The following is a 16,950-nucleotide window of genomic DNA, read 5'->3' on the forward strand; positions in this document are numbered from 1 at the left end:
GTACCATTCACATCTCCTCAGATACTGAAACAGTCCTTACCCCCAAGGAAGCAAGACCTGGACAACATTCAGGTTTGGGCACATAAGTGACATGCACTCCACGCAATCACCATTTCCAACAAGGGGAATCTAACCATCTCCCCATGAAGTTCAATAGCAATGCCATTGCTGAATATCCACCATCACTAATGACCAATGACCAGAATCTTAACTGGATCAACCAAATAAATACTGTGGCTACAGGAGCGGGTCAGAGGTTTGGAATCCTGCGGTAAGTAACTCACCTGACTCCCCAAGGCCTGTCCACCATCTGCAAGGTATAAGTCAGATGCACAAGTTGGTGTACCCCCAACTGAAGGCCCAGGTACAGCAATGCATTTGAAGCATGAAGAACAACTGATGGGTGAAGAAGGCGCACGAGATTCAGGCCTAAGCCGACCAGCACAACTTCATCCAGGCTACCTAGACGATTGATGGACCCTGCTTGACTGAACAAAGCCCTCTCCAATCACAGGGCGGCTCCCAGCTCAAGGACGGCTACGCCATCCGTCAGCATCGGAAGGAGTACTTCGAACAGCTCAAATCAAGACTCCAACGGTATGAGAGGAGAACGTCCAAATCTTCCCAGAACACCCTGTGGAGAGTTCCCTCAGCGATCCACTAACCGTCGATGAGCTTAAGCAAGCCATCCAACAGATGAAAACCAACAAAGCTTGTGGGAGAGATGGTATACCTGCAGAGGTCTACCATGCTGGCAGCTATCAGCTCACGCCACAACTCCACCAGTTCATCCTCCAACTCTAGGACAAAGAGGACACCCCCCAGGATCTCAAGAACGCAACCAACACGACTACTCACAAGGAGTACAAGAAGTCTGATTGTGAAAACAACAGGGGAATTTCCCTCCTTTCCACCATGGGTAAGATCCTGGCCCGCATCCTCCTGAACCGCCTTCGTCCAGTCACTGAGATCTTCCCGGAAACCCAGTGCGGCTTCCGACGATCATGGGTACTGCGGACATGGTCTCTGCGGCTAGCAGACAAATCCAGGAAAACATCCAGAGCAAAAGCAAGAATTGTTCTTCACCTTCATTGGCCTGACCAAGACATTTGATTCTTTAAATCGTGAAACTCGATGGATTGTCCTCCAATGCTTTGGTTGCCTGTTGAAGTTTGTCACCATCTTGAGACTCCTGCATGACAACATGACTGCCATGGTCCAGAGTGGAGGATCTGAAACTGACACCAATCACACCTGGACCAGGAGCTTGTTCGCCATTTACCTGACCGTCATTGTCCACCTCATCTGAGATAAGCTACCATCTGGTGTCAGCATTTAGTATCGTCTGGACAGGAAACTTTCCAACCTTGGTCGCTTGCAGGCAAAAACAAAACTCACCACCATGGACACCCACGACCTTCATTTTGCAGATGACTTCTGTGTGATGATCACTTTGTACAGGACATGCAAAGGACGCTTGACCTCTTCAACACCTTGTACAAGAGGCTTGGCCTACCCTTAAACATCACCAAGATGAAGGCCCTTCACCAACTTCCCCGCGCCATCCACATAGATGGGGTGGCTCTGGAGTACGTTCAGCACTTCCTCATTCATGGTGGTCCCTTAGGAGAGGTGGCTGCTGAGATAAGGGAAGTCCAACACCAAGTCAATTGTGCCAGCACTGCATTCAAGCTGCGTCAAAGTGTCTTTGACAACAGGGCCTTTGCAAGTCAACAAAGGTTCCAGTTTATAAGGCCGTTGCGTTGACCACCCTCCTCTACTGCAACATAATATGGCCTGTCTACCGATGCCATGTTAAGATCCTTGAGAGCTTCCATCAGCAGTGCTTGCATCAAATCCTGGGGATCAAATGGGAGGACTGCCGGTCGAACGCAAGCATCCTCCATGAAGCTACAGCCACCAGCACTGAGGCCCTGCTCCTGCAGAACCAACCCAGATGGGTGGGCCATTGTATACAGATGCAGGTTGGCAGGTTCTCTTCTCACCACTTTCCATTGGCCAACGCTCAAAGGGTGGCCAAAGGAAAAGGTATAAGGATACGCTCAAGGTTGTCCTAAAGCATGGAGGGATTACCACCACTGATTGGGAGGAGAAGGCTGCCGATGGCTCAGCATGGCACCACCTGTTCGATCAAAACGCAAGCCACATTGAGGCTCAGCGACTCAACAGCAAGGCAGAATGGCGGCACCGGAGAAAGAAGGAAGCCAACCTGGGGCTGAGATTTCCACTCCCCCGCACAACAACGTGCCCCCACTGCAGAAGAATATGTAGATCCAGAATTGAGCTCCACAGTCATCTGAAGTCTCACCAAGCCAGACGGACATCATCCTCAATTCCAAGGTACCGCCGCCAAGTCAGGAGTGTGATGGAATACCCTCCAGTTGCTTGGATGAGTGCAGCTCCAAAATCACTCGAGCAGCTCAACAAAAGGCAAAGCTGCCCGCTTGATGAGCACCCCATCTACCACCAGTGCACTGTGGCATAAGTGTTTACCACCTAAACATGCACTGCAGCAACAGGCTAAGGCTTCTTTGACAACACCTTCCAAACCAGTGACTTGTACCACCTAGAGGAACATGGCAGCATGGGAACACCACCACTTCTGGAAGCTCACCTCCAAGCCACATTCCATCCTGAGCTGAAACCATGTCACTGCCTTCCTTCCAATACTATGGGTGCACATATACCACATGGACTGCAAGAGTCCAAGAAGACAGTTCACCACCACCTTAGAGTGTAACAAATGCTAACCTTGTGAACAATGTTCACATTCCAAGAACAAAAGAATAAAAATTACTTCATCACCTGTCGTTATTTTTGTGGCATAAAGAAATGTGGCAAACAATCTGTTCATAGCAAAATTCCCACACAGCAAAAGCTTTCACCAGTGCTGAGGGTTGAGTGTGAGATCTGGACAATAACAAATTCCCTTACGGCATGGAATCTTCTACTTCCACCAGCAGTTTTGCATCTCATCTATAAGGCGGCACCTACAATAGTGCAGTGTTCCTTCAGCACTGTTCCGAAAACGTAGTATAGATCATGTCCTAAGGTCTCTAGATGAGATCTTGAGCTCATGACCCTTCCAACTCTAAGGCCAGAGTGCAACCACCATGACAAGCTGACACAAGGAAATCACTGTACTGAGTCATTTGCAGCTTTCATATTTAACCTACTAAGCGTAAGTAAACATCATTACAAGTATATTGGCACCAATTCACCCTCAAGTTATACAGCTCAAAATCTCTCTACAGACACTGTTGGAGCTTTTTCAATTTATCTTTCACCAGACACAGTAGGAAAATTTCACACGGTTAGACAGTACAGTTGCCTCAGGATGAAACTGAAAACTTGATTGAAGCCAAGTTCTCATCAGAAGTACAGAATACCAATGTACAAAAATGCAATTCATCAAGTAGAATCCTGGACCGATCACAGTGTTCCCCTATTTGTCTACCCTAATGCTTAGGATGTAAAGTAGCCACAAATAGACAGCCAGATTTCGCTCTGAACACAAAGATCTCTAATCACTTTGGTGCAAAGAAGGTTTTTGTTCAGTGTTTGGACTGAGAAATCAAATCAAAAAAAAAGACAGGCACACAACATGATGGTTTCTTCATTTCATCTGAAAGTTGAAGAAATCCTCAAATTCTTCCCAAAAGAACTGTGGGTGTACCTGCACAAGATGGACTGCAGCAGTTCAATGCAGCTGCTCACCATCATCTTCTCAAGAACAATGAGGAATGGGCAACAAACACTAGCCTTGCTGGTGAAATCCACATCTCATGAAAGAAAATAATACATAGGAACAGCAGGCAGCCATTCAGGCCCTTCACCCTGATTCCACCTTGCAATTATATCATGGCTGATCTCGATCTCACTTCCATTTACCAGTATTCCTTGACACGCTTAATTCAATTTAAAAAAGTCAATAGCGGTGACATCAAGGTTCTGAAGCATTTTTACCATTATTCTCTTCCCCTCCTTTCCAAAGTCACCATTTTTCATGTACAAACATTGGCAGTTGTGCTAATTATTACTGCTGCTCATCCCAGGGGTCCTAAAGCAAATTGTAGCATTCAGTTACTGTACCATTCAGTTACTGTACCAGCTGAGTTCAAATGCAATTTAGCACAGACCAAGCAGCAATCCTGGACCTTCTAATTCTCTCTGTACTCAATGTGCACCAGGGCTTTTAAATGTTGAGTGACAGGATTTAAGAAGTTGGACAGAGGCCTGTAGGTATACACTGAGGTTTACAAATAGGTGATTACATGGTAATCTGAACAAATATACAATGATCCAAAATAGATAACAGCCGAATGCCGAATTTTTATTTGCTTTCAGGATGCAAACATGTATAGCATTTAGTTCCCACTGCAAACAACCGAGCAGCTTGCTAGAACCATCAAGGAGAGCAATAAGAGTAACCCACATTCTGTGGGGGGGCTGGAGTCACGTACAGGTCAAACACAGGCTTCCTTCCTGAAAGGACATTACCGTTAAACTGCTGAAATCACTAGTTTCCCAATTTTCTCTTTTCAGCCCACAAATTCTCTCCCTAACCTCCACACTTCATATGCCAGATTTCCATTTTCATCTTATAAAGGCTTCACCCAATCTCAACCATTCCTTCATTCATCACTACTGTTCAGGGTCTTCTCACCAATGTATAGTAGCTCAGGACATTTACAGCTTTAAAGATGCTGTAGAGACACGGGTCTGGATTTTTGCTATGAAGGCAGGTGCACAGAGCTGGAAATCCCCCATCCCAGGAGAAAGTGCCCCAAATGATGGGATCGTCGTTAGCCCCAGATGCAGAACAGGCGCAACAAGGGCTGCTGTGTGCCAAGGCGGGCAGTTTAAAAGGTCCACCTCGGTTCTCTGGGACTCTGTCCCAGTTGTTTTCTTAAACTTTAGGCCCTCACCCCCACACCTCCTCACCAAACCCTCAACCACTTGCCATGCTCATAAATCCCAACTCATGCCAACCCATCCCAGATGGACTCTAATACCCTGTATGCCAACCCGTGCTCCCACACCCATCCCCATTGCCCTTATAGCCCCAATGCCAACTCAACCACCCCACCCATCCCAATGGCCTCTTCTGTCCCCATGCCAACTTAGTGCCTTACTCTCAAAGCCAACTCACCCAGTATCCATCATGGCAGACCTCAGGAGCCATAATGAGATGAAATAAAATAATGTTCAAAATATCACAGGTTTTACTATATTAAAAAAGCTTTCATGAAAGCCCATTCAATACTATTATATCTATTTAAATATTCAACCTCTTAAAAACAAACATTTCTGTTCATAACCCCTCAAAGACAGCTAATCCTTCAAATAAGCTGAGCTGCCAATCAAACTGTGCACCTACAGCCCCCCACTGTGATAATGATAGCTTGCGGAAAGCAGTCAAGCATTAATAATGCTATCATGACAGGACTTAGACTGATACCAACAGCGATTGAAGCTGCTTGAACAAGCTTTTTTCAACTCCGACAGGCAGGCAGTTCCCCCCACTGCCCAACAATTTTTAAAGGGCGCGGGGATTTAAATAATTTGACATCATGACAACTGTATATCCCTTATCCACCCTCCAAGAGCATTTATGTCTATTCTACAAATTCGTAACACACACACTGTGCGATAAGGTCCTTGCTTCCGTGAAAATGGGGTCTGTTTGAATTTAGCACTAAGTTCAAATGCCCTGCTGAGTTCAGGTTTCCCATGTGGGACCCGCATCCTGCCCCAGCTCCACTCCCCACCAGTGAAAATGGTTTCTGCCCGATTTTTTATTATTCTTTCATGAGATGTGGGCATTGCTGGCTAGGCCAGCATTTTTGCCCATCCCTAATTGCCCTCGAGGTGGTGATGGTGAGCTACCTTCTTGAACCGCTGCAGTCCATGTGGTGTAGGTACACCCACAGTGCTGTTAGGGAGGGAGTTTCAGGATTTTGACCCAGCGACAGTGAAGGAACGGCGATGTATTTCCAAGTCAGGATGGTGAGTGACTTAGAGGGAAGCTTCCAGGCGGTGGTGTTCCCATTTGTCTGCTGCCTTTATCCTTCTGGATGGTAACAGTTGTGGGTTTAAAAGATGCTGTCTAAGGGGGCAGGACTTCAGGATCAAGGGTCTGTCTGCCATTTTGGATTTGCCATGGGCTCTCCACGAATCCTTGAAAATACAGGCCATGGTTGCTGAAGGTTATTTCACTAAGGGACAATAGAATGTCAGAAAATGAAGCATTCAGCATATATCAAGCAATTAATCCTGATAAATTGCATAGCAAGCAGAAATAAAAAGTAAATTTATTTCTGAAAGATTGCTTGGTCTGTAGAGATAGCTCTCAGCCATGAAGGCAGTATAGCTATTACAAGATTTGAGCACAACACATAGAAGCCTATATTCCCACTCGCGACAACAAGTCATTGCTGCCAGCTGAAACTATATGGCTGAGAAGACAATTGAGCTTGGCTGATAGTGACAAATGGCTTGGGTGAGATTGTCAGAGGGCAACCTGTTGTTAGAGACTGGAGGGGGTCAGTTCAAACAGCACTGTTTTCCTCTTACCACCTGTCTGTAAATAGGCGTTTTGAATTAGTTTGTTTTTTTTTTACAAATAAGCAGTGTTGTATTTACCCAACCTCTCAGTTTTTGTGCGATCCAACTTTAATAATAATCCCACAGCAAACTTGAGTTAGAATTAATTCAGGTTAATTCAAAACCCGCAAAAAGCGTTCGCAACTTCTCACTCCACAATCGCACAGTAAAAGGAGGGATAGCAGAAAAGAGATTCACAGTATAGGGGCCACATGAAAAAAACTCTGCCGAAGGGCCATGAAGGCTCGAAACGTTAACTGATTTCTTCTCCGCCGATGCTGCCAGACCTGCTGAGTTTTTCCAGGTAATTCTGTTTTTGTTTTTGTTTTGGATTTCCAGCATCCGCAGTAGCTTTTAGCTTTTTGTTTTTGAAAAAAACTGAATACTGGTTCACACAAGTTCCAGAGTCCAATGAGGAAGTCTTTCACATAGGCATTCCATGGTTGGCTGGCTGGAGACCGGTGTTGTGGGATTCACTTTTTCAGGTGGCATTGATGCCGCATGAAGAAGTAGGCATGCAGAGATTGCATCAGCTCTATAGGCTATGATACAAAATCTTCCAGCAGAGTCAGGTTAGATGGGCTGGTGGTCCAACTTGGATAGAGCTTGCTTTTGTGTGGCCTGCCAGTTGGATGTTAAGCAGCAGACTGGCTGCACAGCTCAGAAAGGTAATAGTAAACTGCCCAAAAGGCCAGAGTATTGGGTCCTGTAACCTCCCTTCTCCATAGTGACTTCAACAAAGGATACTTTTCCAACGTCCGGAATTTGGTTTTGTTTTCAGGACTGATAATGTCTCGGCCATTATGGGTTGAAAGGGGTGCCATTCGTGTTGAGGGTCTGGTGTTTGGGAAGCCATTGTCTCAACAGACCCACAAACTCCGCTAGCGAGGTTGGCTTGGCAAATGCAAATTTGTAGCACCCTTTGAAAATAATCCGTACAGTCGCGGTGGTCTGTTAGAAGCTCATTAGGCATAACATTCCCGAAACTGAAAAGAGAATTCTTTTTGTTCTGGAGACCGCTGGGGATAATATCCAGACAGAGGGTCAACCGTCTTAATTGTCTTTGTTCAGCAGAAAAGTCCAGTTTAAAAATAAGAAATAGTAATAAGGGTCAAGTTTTTAAATATATACAAGGTTGGGTTTCTGTTCCATGTTGGAGAAACCCAACACTGTACCTCCTAACTTGCATCCCAAGCAAGCAATCAATCACTTCAGTAGGAAAGAAGAAAAATAGATTCATAGAAATTACTATCTTATTATCCTTTTCCAATTCAGCCTTCATGTCATTAATGAAACATAGAGTTGTGCATACAAACTGAGAACACCACCTTATTATGGATGGATTTAATTGATTCAATTAAGATGTCACTCGATGTCATTCCCCTCTGCAGAACCCAAGTCCAAGCGGAAGATAAAAAGACAGATGGTATCAAGGTTAAGGACAACAGAGGAGACAAAAGCAACAGCTTGAGCACATTTCAAAAAGGTCAAAAAACCTAGGTAGACTTAATTGGAAAGCTCATTTGAATAAATGTAAAATATTGCTATTTAATATAGTAGTGTGTTAACCCAATTAAAACACACAAAGTAATGCAGCCAGGTTCAGCTAAATTACCAGCAGCCAATTCTGATGGACTGTGTACACCAGATTCAGTAGATGATATGGAGCCCAATGCAAAAGAAATGGATCAGCTGCAGAGGCCAGATGAAGGTTCTAAAATCGGTAATTAACGACATCCAGCTTCATCCTTTGCAGCCAATCCAATTCAACAGCTTAGCTGATATTTGCTGTAGCTTGCTGGCAAAGTGCCACCATTACTGCCAGGATAGAAACAAAATACTGCAGATGCTAGAGATCTAAAATAAAACACTAAGTGCTGGAAAAACTCAGCAGGTCTGGCAGCATCTGTGAAGAGAAAAACAGTTAATATTTCAAGTCCAATATGACTCTTTGGAACCAAAAAACATTAACTCTGTTTCGCTCTCCCAAGATACTGCCAGGCCTGCTGAGTTTTTCCAGCACTTACTATTTTTATTTCATTGCTACCAGGCTTTGTTTTTTTCCCCTGATGAAAGCATCAACTCTGAGGGGCTCAATAACCTCCCAACCCAAGGATAGAGAGCACAATGTTCCAACACAATAAATATCCCAACTGAAGCCAGCTAACTGCCCAATCTGGGAATGGGAACTTCAGATCAGCTCTCCCCTCTCTCCCAATCTGGAATTCAATATTCCCGTGCCCTCTTTGAATCCTACCACCATATAAAGATTCCTACACATATCCACAGCCATCCCCGTACCATGGACTTGATCAATGATGAAGTTGGCACTACTTTCTTGTATGCCTCAATACTTTAGCTTTCTTCCAACCTACTTCTTTCAGCATCTTCCCAGAGAAAAAAATCTGTCACATTATGTACCACAATACCTCACTGCACTGTTCCTGCGATGTTCCACTACACAGATCTCCTCCTTCATTAGCCTCATCCCAATACCTCACACCAAAATTCCCTTCCCTTCTCCTCACCTCCAAATGTGTGGAACTCTTAATTTCTTTTTCTCAGCAAGACAGCAAATACTTATTTAGCCTCCAGCACTGCTTTTCTCTATTTCCCCCAAGACCCCTACATCAACTAAACAACCCCTCCACCTCCCCCAATTCTTATACTATGCTTGCTCAGAATCCACATACCTGGTTAGTTCACCAAAATCCCACCTTCTGAGCTTTTTGTACCCTTTGCTCCCTCAGCCCTATTCCAACAAAACATTTGCCCATCCATCCAGACTCCTGTGCTAGCTAACATAAATGAGTTACATTGGCCTTGCCCCTCGAGCCTACTCAGAAATCTAAATAGTTGTCTGACTGACCTGCACCACATCTCCAGGTTCCTCCTCTTCAAACACAGCCTCCCTTCCCCTTCAAAAATACAACATACTTCAAAAACAATTACGGATATTGATCCTGCCCCTGCCTTTGGCTGGCAGAAAGCAGAGTCCGCATAAATGGGTCTTTTTCGGATTGGCAGGATGTAACAGGTGGAGTCCCACAGGGCTCTGTGCTGGGGCCTCAACTTTTTACAATTTACATCAATAATTAGATGAGGGGAGTGAAGGCATGGTAGCTAAATTTGCAGATGACACAAAGATAGGTAGGAAAGCATGTGAAGAGGACATGAGGAGATTGCAGACAGATATAGATAGGTTAAGCGAATGGGCAAAGATCTGGCAAATCGAGTTTAAGGTGGGAAAATGTGAAGTTGCTCACTTTGGCAGGAAGAGCCAAAAAAGCAGAGTATTACTTAATGGAGAACGGCTGCGTAATTCTGAGGTGCAGAGGGATCGAGTGTTCTAGTACGAGTCACAAAAAAATTAGTATGCAAGTACAGCAAGTAATTAAAAAGTCAAATGGAATACCATCCTTTATTACGAGAGGAATTGAACATGAAAGTAATGATGCTATGCTTCAGTTATACAGGGCATTGGTGAGGCCACACCTCAAATAATGTGTGCAGTTTTGGTCTCATTTAAGGAAGGATGTAAATGTGTTGGAGGCGGTTCAGAGGAAGTTTACTAGATTGATACATGGAATGAGTGGGCCGTCTTATGTGGAAAGTTTGGACAGACTGGGCTTGTTTCCCCTGGAGTTTAGAAGAATGAGGGGTGATTTGATTGAAACATAAGATCTTGAACAGCCTTGACAAGGTGGACATCGAAATGATGTTTCCTCTTGTGGGTGAGTCCAGAACTAGGGGGCACTGTTTTAAAATTAGGGGTTGCCTTTTTAGGACAGGGAACGAGGAAAATTTTTTTCTCTGAGAGTTGCTCGACTTTGGAATACTGTGCTTCAGAAGGTGGCAGAGGCGGGGCCGTTGAATAATTTTTTTTAAGGCAGAGGTAGATTGATTTCCTTGTTTAAGAAGAATGTAAGGTTACTGGAAAATGTGAATGTGATGGGAATGTGGAATTCGAAACAAGCAGATCAGTCACGATCTTATTGAACGGTAAAGTAGGTTCAAGGGGCCGAGTGGTCCACTCCTATTCCTATTTCTTATGCTATTTTCCTTAACGATGGCCCTAAATTTCAACCTCCTTTATCTCAATAAAATGTTGTCACCATCTTGCTGTGTGCAGACTTCTGCCACAACTCCATGCAACAATCCCTTCAATCTGACTTCAGCTTCTCCCACAGTAACTGAACAGTCCTCACCAAAGCCACAAGCTCTGCAACCCTGGTACATTATTCCTCATCTCCAATGCAGTTTCCAACAGTCAGTCACACCTCCCTTCTTCAATATCTCTCATTGATTGTCCAGTTCAGTGGAACTGGACTCACTTGAATTCTACTTTTACCTACACAGCCATTTGAAAAGAATTTCCAGAAATGATTTTTCTTCTCAATCTCACAACACTTACCAAAGTGACCATGAAGGGTAAATCCTTGGTTGCAACACCGCTCACTCATCTTCAAGCAATTTCTAATGACTTAATCAGCTAACACAGTCAGCTTTCACATGAATGCTGATTACATCCAGCTCTTCCTCTCCCCCATCTCTCAACTCCTCCAGCACTTGTGTGCTGTCAGGCTGTTGGTTTAATATCCAGTGTTGAGAGGATCTCAACTTGACAAAGGCATGGAGTAGAATGGAACAACCTACTTCAGCTGCCATCACAACCTCCACACTTCACCACTGAATCCTTCCTTCTCATCAGCTACCATCATACCTCAACCAAATTAACAGGGTGCAGAGCTTGGGGATAAACTTAGATTAGAATTCCAAACTCATAAGACGTAGGAGCAGAAGTAGGCCATTTGGCCCATCAAGTCTGCTCCACCATTTCATGAGATCATGGCTAATTTGATAATCCTCAACTCCACTTTCCTGCCTTTCCCCCATAGTCCTCGACTCCCTTACTGATCAAAAATCCGTTTATCTCAACCTTGAATATACTTAACGACCCATCCTCGACAGCCCTCTGCAGTAAAGGATTCCACAGATTCACCAACCTGAGAGAAGAAATTCCTCCTCATCTCTATCTTAAGTGGGCGACCCCTTACTGAGAATATGCCCTCTCGTCTTAGACTCTCCCACAGGGGGAAGCAGCCTCTCAGCATCTACCCTGTCAAGGCCCTTAAGAATCTTATATGTTTCAATAAGGTCACCTCTCATTCTTCTAAACTCCAATGAGTACAGGCCCAACCTACTCAACCTCTCCTCATAAGAAAATCCCTCCATACCTAGGATCAATCAAGTGAACCTTCTCTGGGCTGCCTCCAATGCCAGCATATCTTTCCTTAGATAAGGGGACCAAAAATGTTCATAGTATTCTAGGTGTGGTCTAACTAATGCCTTGTATAGTTTTAGCAAGACTTCCCCATTTTTATACCCCATTCCCATTGCAATAAAGACCAACATTCCATTTGCCTTTACGATAACATAGACAAAGTGTATTACCACTTGTGAGAAAAGCAAAACTAGAGGATATCAACATATGAAATCAAATAGGAAATTCAGAAAAAGCTTCTTCACTCAAAAAAGTATTGACAATGTGGAACTTGCTATCATAAGGGGACGTTGAAATGAAATGCACTTACGTGGAAGCTAGGTAAGCGCATGGAGAAAGAAATAGGCAGTTACGTTGATAAAGTTAGATCAGGAAGGATGGGAGGAGGCTCAAGTGAAGCAAAAGTCCTGGCTTGGATTGAATGTGCTGTATATTCTATTGCTCTCCACCTGTCCTCCTTTTAAGGCCCTCCTTGCAACTGAACTAACAAAGCTTCTGGATACCCTTCCTTTCGTTCAGCAGCCGTGTATTTTTCCCTTAAGCTCCTGGGAAGTGCTTTCCAATGTTAATGTCAACTGCAAATTGGTATTTTTACTGCTCAAATGCCACGATAATGTTTTAATTCCTAAAGGTAGTGAATGCTGGTTTCTGGGTGGGCAACAAGCTGTTTGACCAAGTGATCAGTTCAGATGACAAGACACAAATGATACCTAAGTGGTACCAATTATTACTAGCCTTGCTTACTGTGAAAGTTCTCAGTTTTACACATTAACTCCAATAGCAAAGTGTTGATGCAGCAAAATCTGTCACTACGGATGGCTTTTTTCATAACAATGTGAAATTATGCTAAACTCGAAAATTATACTGACAACCTGTACAACTGGCATGCTTCAAAAATGTTCTCTCCTAATCAATTACACACAAGATGTCAGTTATTAACAAGAGCTGTTATGTGTAAGGGTCATCGACCCAAAATGTCAAGTGTCTCTCTCTCTCTCTTTCAACAGATGGTGCTAACTGAGATTTCCAATATTTTATATTTTCTGAACAGTTATACACATGTTGGCAGCCTCCAGTACCTTGCATTGGTGATCATAGTTCATGTGCAAATGTAGATAAGGGAAGACTGACAGGAACACCCACACACCACCTCAAGAATGCAGTGTGAAGAAGAATCCCTGGTCCTAAACTTACTAGCTCCCGAGTTGTAATTAATGTCAGTGATTACATCAAAAAGACTACGGATCCAACCAGAGGCCTTGCCAGTTCCTTTGCCTTAGTCACACATCACATGATGTTTTCACTCAGTAAGGTATGAAAGGGAGTGGCAATGAAACTTGTCAAGGTTATTAACTGAGATAACAATCATTAACTGGACATAAAATTCATTTGTCCCATTATTAATCTGGAGATCATGGAAATAAGGACATAGTTTAACCAGTGTAAAAAATGTACTGACCTAGCTGTTGCTGCATCTGATGGTGCATCATTGGATAAGGTGGTGGTGGTGTTGGACCTTGCTGCATCATTCCCATAGAACCCAGTTGCTGAATAACAGGGGTGGTGGGGGTGTTTTGCGAATGCTGCTGCTGTTGTTGTTGTTGTTGCTGCTGCTGCTGATGCTGCTGTTCCAGCTGCTGTCGGGCTCTCATTTCAGCATATTTCAATTGTTCCATGTGGAAGGCCTGCCGCTCCGTGAGCAGCTGCTGTCTCTGCTGTTCCAGCTGAAAAAAAGTGCAACATCAACACACATGAACACTCCCAATAAATGAGTGTTTAAACTAATGCTCTGCGCCCGAAGGCTAAGACCCTTGCTGCAGCGTACTTCCAAGGTGTCAGAGCTATCAAATAACTTCTGCAAGTGACCAGCCCTGGTGAAAACCTGGACAGCGGGTGTTGGTAGGTTGTTCAACCCCAGCCTGATGTAGCCAAACCAAAAATCAGCCAGGAGAACACATTGGGAATTGTAATTTAGAACTTGTCTTCACCAACTAGCTCATCTGGAAGTTACACATTTATTAAGGGCTATAGTTTTTATTTCTTTCCTTAACTGCAAGAGAATTTATACAATTCTCTCTTATTTGAACTTCACTGGCAGATTTTAGGAATGTTCTTCCAGTAATACCATTGAATGTGCCAGCATGTGATCATTTACTGCCAAGCAGTCATCCTAGTTTTTCATCATCTCTAACTTCTTTCATTACCCTGGCACAGCTCTATGCAAATCACTTTATTCTACCTGTTGACTCCAATTCCAAACTTGCATCACAAATGTGTCATCATACAGCTATTACAACACCAAATGAGATCCCACATGCCTTGCCTTGAAGCCCTCCTTGTCAGAGAGAGAACACAATGGGAGACCTGGAACCCACAGATGAAGTATTTAATCCTGTTCATTCATGTTTTAGGTTAGAGGCCATTCACTCAATGTCACCTGTTACATTTTGTTAGCTCAGAGATAGCACCTCTATTTTTTAATACCAATTTCACAGCCATTCTCCACATTACTGACTTTGCAAAGTATCTAGCTCATTTTCCAACAGCTCAATTGAATATCAGTTAAGGTCTCCTGGGAGGCTATTTTTTTTTATATAGAATCACAGAACAATACATTACAGAATGAGCCCATTTGGCCCTCTGTGTCTATCTTTGGTGCCGCTATTCAGTTGGTCCCACTTTCATGCACTTCCCCATCGCCAAGTCAATTTCTTCCCTCAAAATATTTATTCAATTCTCTTTTGAAAGTTACAATTGAATCTGCTTCCACCACCCTTTTAGGCAGTGCATTCCACAACACAATAGCTCCCTGTATAACGCAAAGTATTGCCTCATATTGGCTCTGGCTCTTTTTCCAATCACTAATTCTTCTGGTTACCACTAGAAAGTTTTTTTAATTTACTCTACTGACATGAAAATGATTTTTGTGGCTTGGTCTGAGTTTACAAAGTATATTCTCTTGTACAGGATAGAATGATGGAACAATCTGCAGTTATATAGCATGTGCCATATAATATAAAAAGCCCCAAGGTGCTTCAGAGGTGCAAGGAGAAAAATCTCAAAGGACATGGTATTAGAAGGGGATAACCAAAAGCTTGGTTAAAAGAAGTCTGTTTTAAGGACAATCTTAAAAGAGAGGGAGACGAAAAGTGGTGGAGGAATTTAAAGAATTCTAGAGCTTGGGGTTCAGGCAGCTGAAGGCACAACTGTTAATGGTGGTGCTCAAAAACAAACTAGGGCAGTGAGGTATGCATGAGACATCAGAGTCAAAGGAATGGAGAGTTTGAGGGAGTATCAGGAGGAGTGTACAAAACCTTGGATTCCCCTAAATCAAGAGAAAAGCCAGTCTTTATCTAACCAACTTTATTATTTTAAATGGCTCTCCCAACATACCCAAGTTCACTGAACTTTTTCTTTTGAATACAATCATCCAGCACTCCAAATAACTGCAAGAATCCTTCTTTGTTTTTACATTCCTTATCTCTAATGAAGTTCATCAAATGACTCGGCTCCAAACCTTTTTCTTGACAGTGATCTAGCTTAATAACTCAGGTTGCTGGATCCCCAAATTCCCAAGGCATTCCAGTAATAAAACCCGAATGCTTGCCTAATTCTATGTAATATTCATATTTAGTTCAGTACCAATGCAGCTGGTTTAAAACAGATAAAATTAGTCCAGCGAGACAAGTTTCCCAAAACATGACATCAAATATCCTCTTCAACCTATGTAATACCTTGCTATATAATGCTACTCTCTACTTTCACTGATGGCTATCCTCTGAAGCACAACACAAACGGGGGTGGCTTACACTCAGCTTGCACGCAGATACTTAGAAGCACAGCAACCGCAGTAAAGTCAGGGCTCCAAATTTCTTTCAAAAACTGAACAATCTTCTGCTTTGCAAATCCTCTTGTTGACACAAAATAACTTAAGTGGTGGATTTCAGTCTCCTTACAAAACCGTGCCCGATGCTTGGAAGGGGTGGAATTGGTTTCCACGAGGACAGCACACATCTTGCCCTCTTGACTGACCCACATATCAATCATTAATTTTTGCTGCGGTTTTGCATTCTATTTAAGCTAATGCACTGATGTCAAAAACAAGTTTCAGGCATACATTCATCAATGGTAATTAACCTATTTACAGAAGGAATAAAACTCCACAAAGTGAATTCATCACAAATTGCGTTATAATTACATGCACCACATCAGTTAACAGGCAGCTATAAACTTAGAGTAAGAATTATTTCACTTCAAGTGCCTGTATTTAAATAAATGTTGTCATATAAGCAGTCATCACTTCTTCCCTGCCTTGTCCAGTTAATATAGAACTGTAGGCTGAATTAATTATACAGCAGTCTCTTTATAGGCTGCACACCATTCAATTAACACCACAATTTCATGGCTTTCTGAATCCTTTGTCCTAAATTTAAACATTTAGGAAGACATAGTTCTTCAAAAGCCAGTGCATCACTTTTGAGCGCGCACAGGATATATTCGGAAATCCAAGGCCCAAACAACTTTCTCATTTGTGATTCAAGAACATATATAATTCAAATAAGATAACCATCACACTGCGTAACGATGACAAATATTATGGGCTACTCTGCTCCTGATGGTTCTTTTTCCAATATTACTTCACATATAAAGCTTATGTTTTCTTTCCCTCTCACACCATACACAACCAGATGGCATTTCCTTCCTGTTCACATTCAAAAGGAAAATGTTACCGTGGTTGCATATCTACTATGACCACATCAATACTGTTATCGTTGCTCTCACTTTGAGCAATGACAGAGCTGTAGTACAGCACTCCATGAACGGTGTTATACAGCAGAAAATGATCTCCAACCACAGCTAAAGTGTGGAGTGAAACTATAATTACATTTCTGGGAGGCTTTCATAATTCAAACGAATACACAACACCATTACAGCTGATTAAAATGGAATGACAATGGAACGGCATATTGTTATCGCAATTGTTTAAATGTTACTCTGTCTAAATACTAATTGAGCCATAGCACTTGGGTAGATGAGAG

The 16,950-nt window shown here is 43.1% G+C and overlaps 1 protein-coding gene across 3 annotated transcripts in view; it reads right to left on the reverse strand.

Annotated features, from left to right (window-relative positions):
• Window positions 1-16,950, reverse strand: part of LOC144679895 (SWI/SNF complex subunit SMARCC1-like) — a 213,040-nt gene that overhangs the window by 22,944 nt on the left and 173,146 nt on the right. For all 3 annotated transcript variants that reach the window (XM_078540826.1, XM_078540827.1, XM_078540825.1), the window contains exon 26: window positions 13,371-13,635. In XM_078540826.1, the coding sequence (XP_078396952.1) occupies window positions 13,371-13,635 (265 nt within the window). The remainder of the gene's footprint in view (window positions 1-13,370; window positions 13,636-16,950) is intronic.

This window comes from Cetorhinus maximus, chromosome 4 (assembly GCF_964194155.1).
Source record: "Cetorhinus maximus chromosome 4, sCetMax3.hap1.1, whole genome shotgun sequence".
Lineage (NCBI taxonomy): Eukaryota > Metazoa > Chordata > Chondrichthyes > Lamniformes > Cetorhinidae > Cetorhinus > Cetorhinus maximus.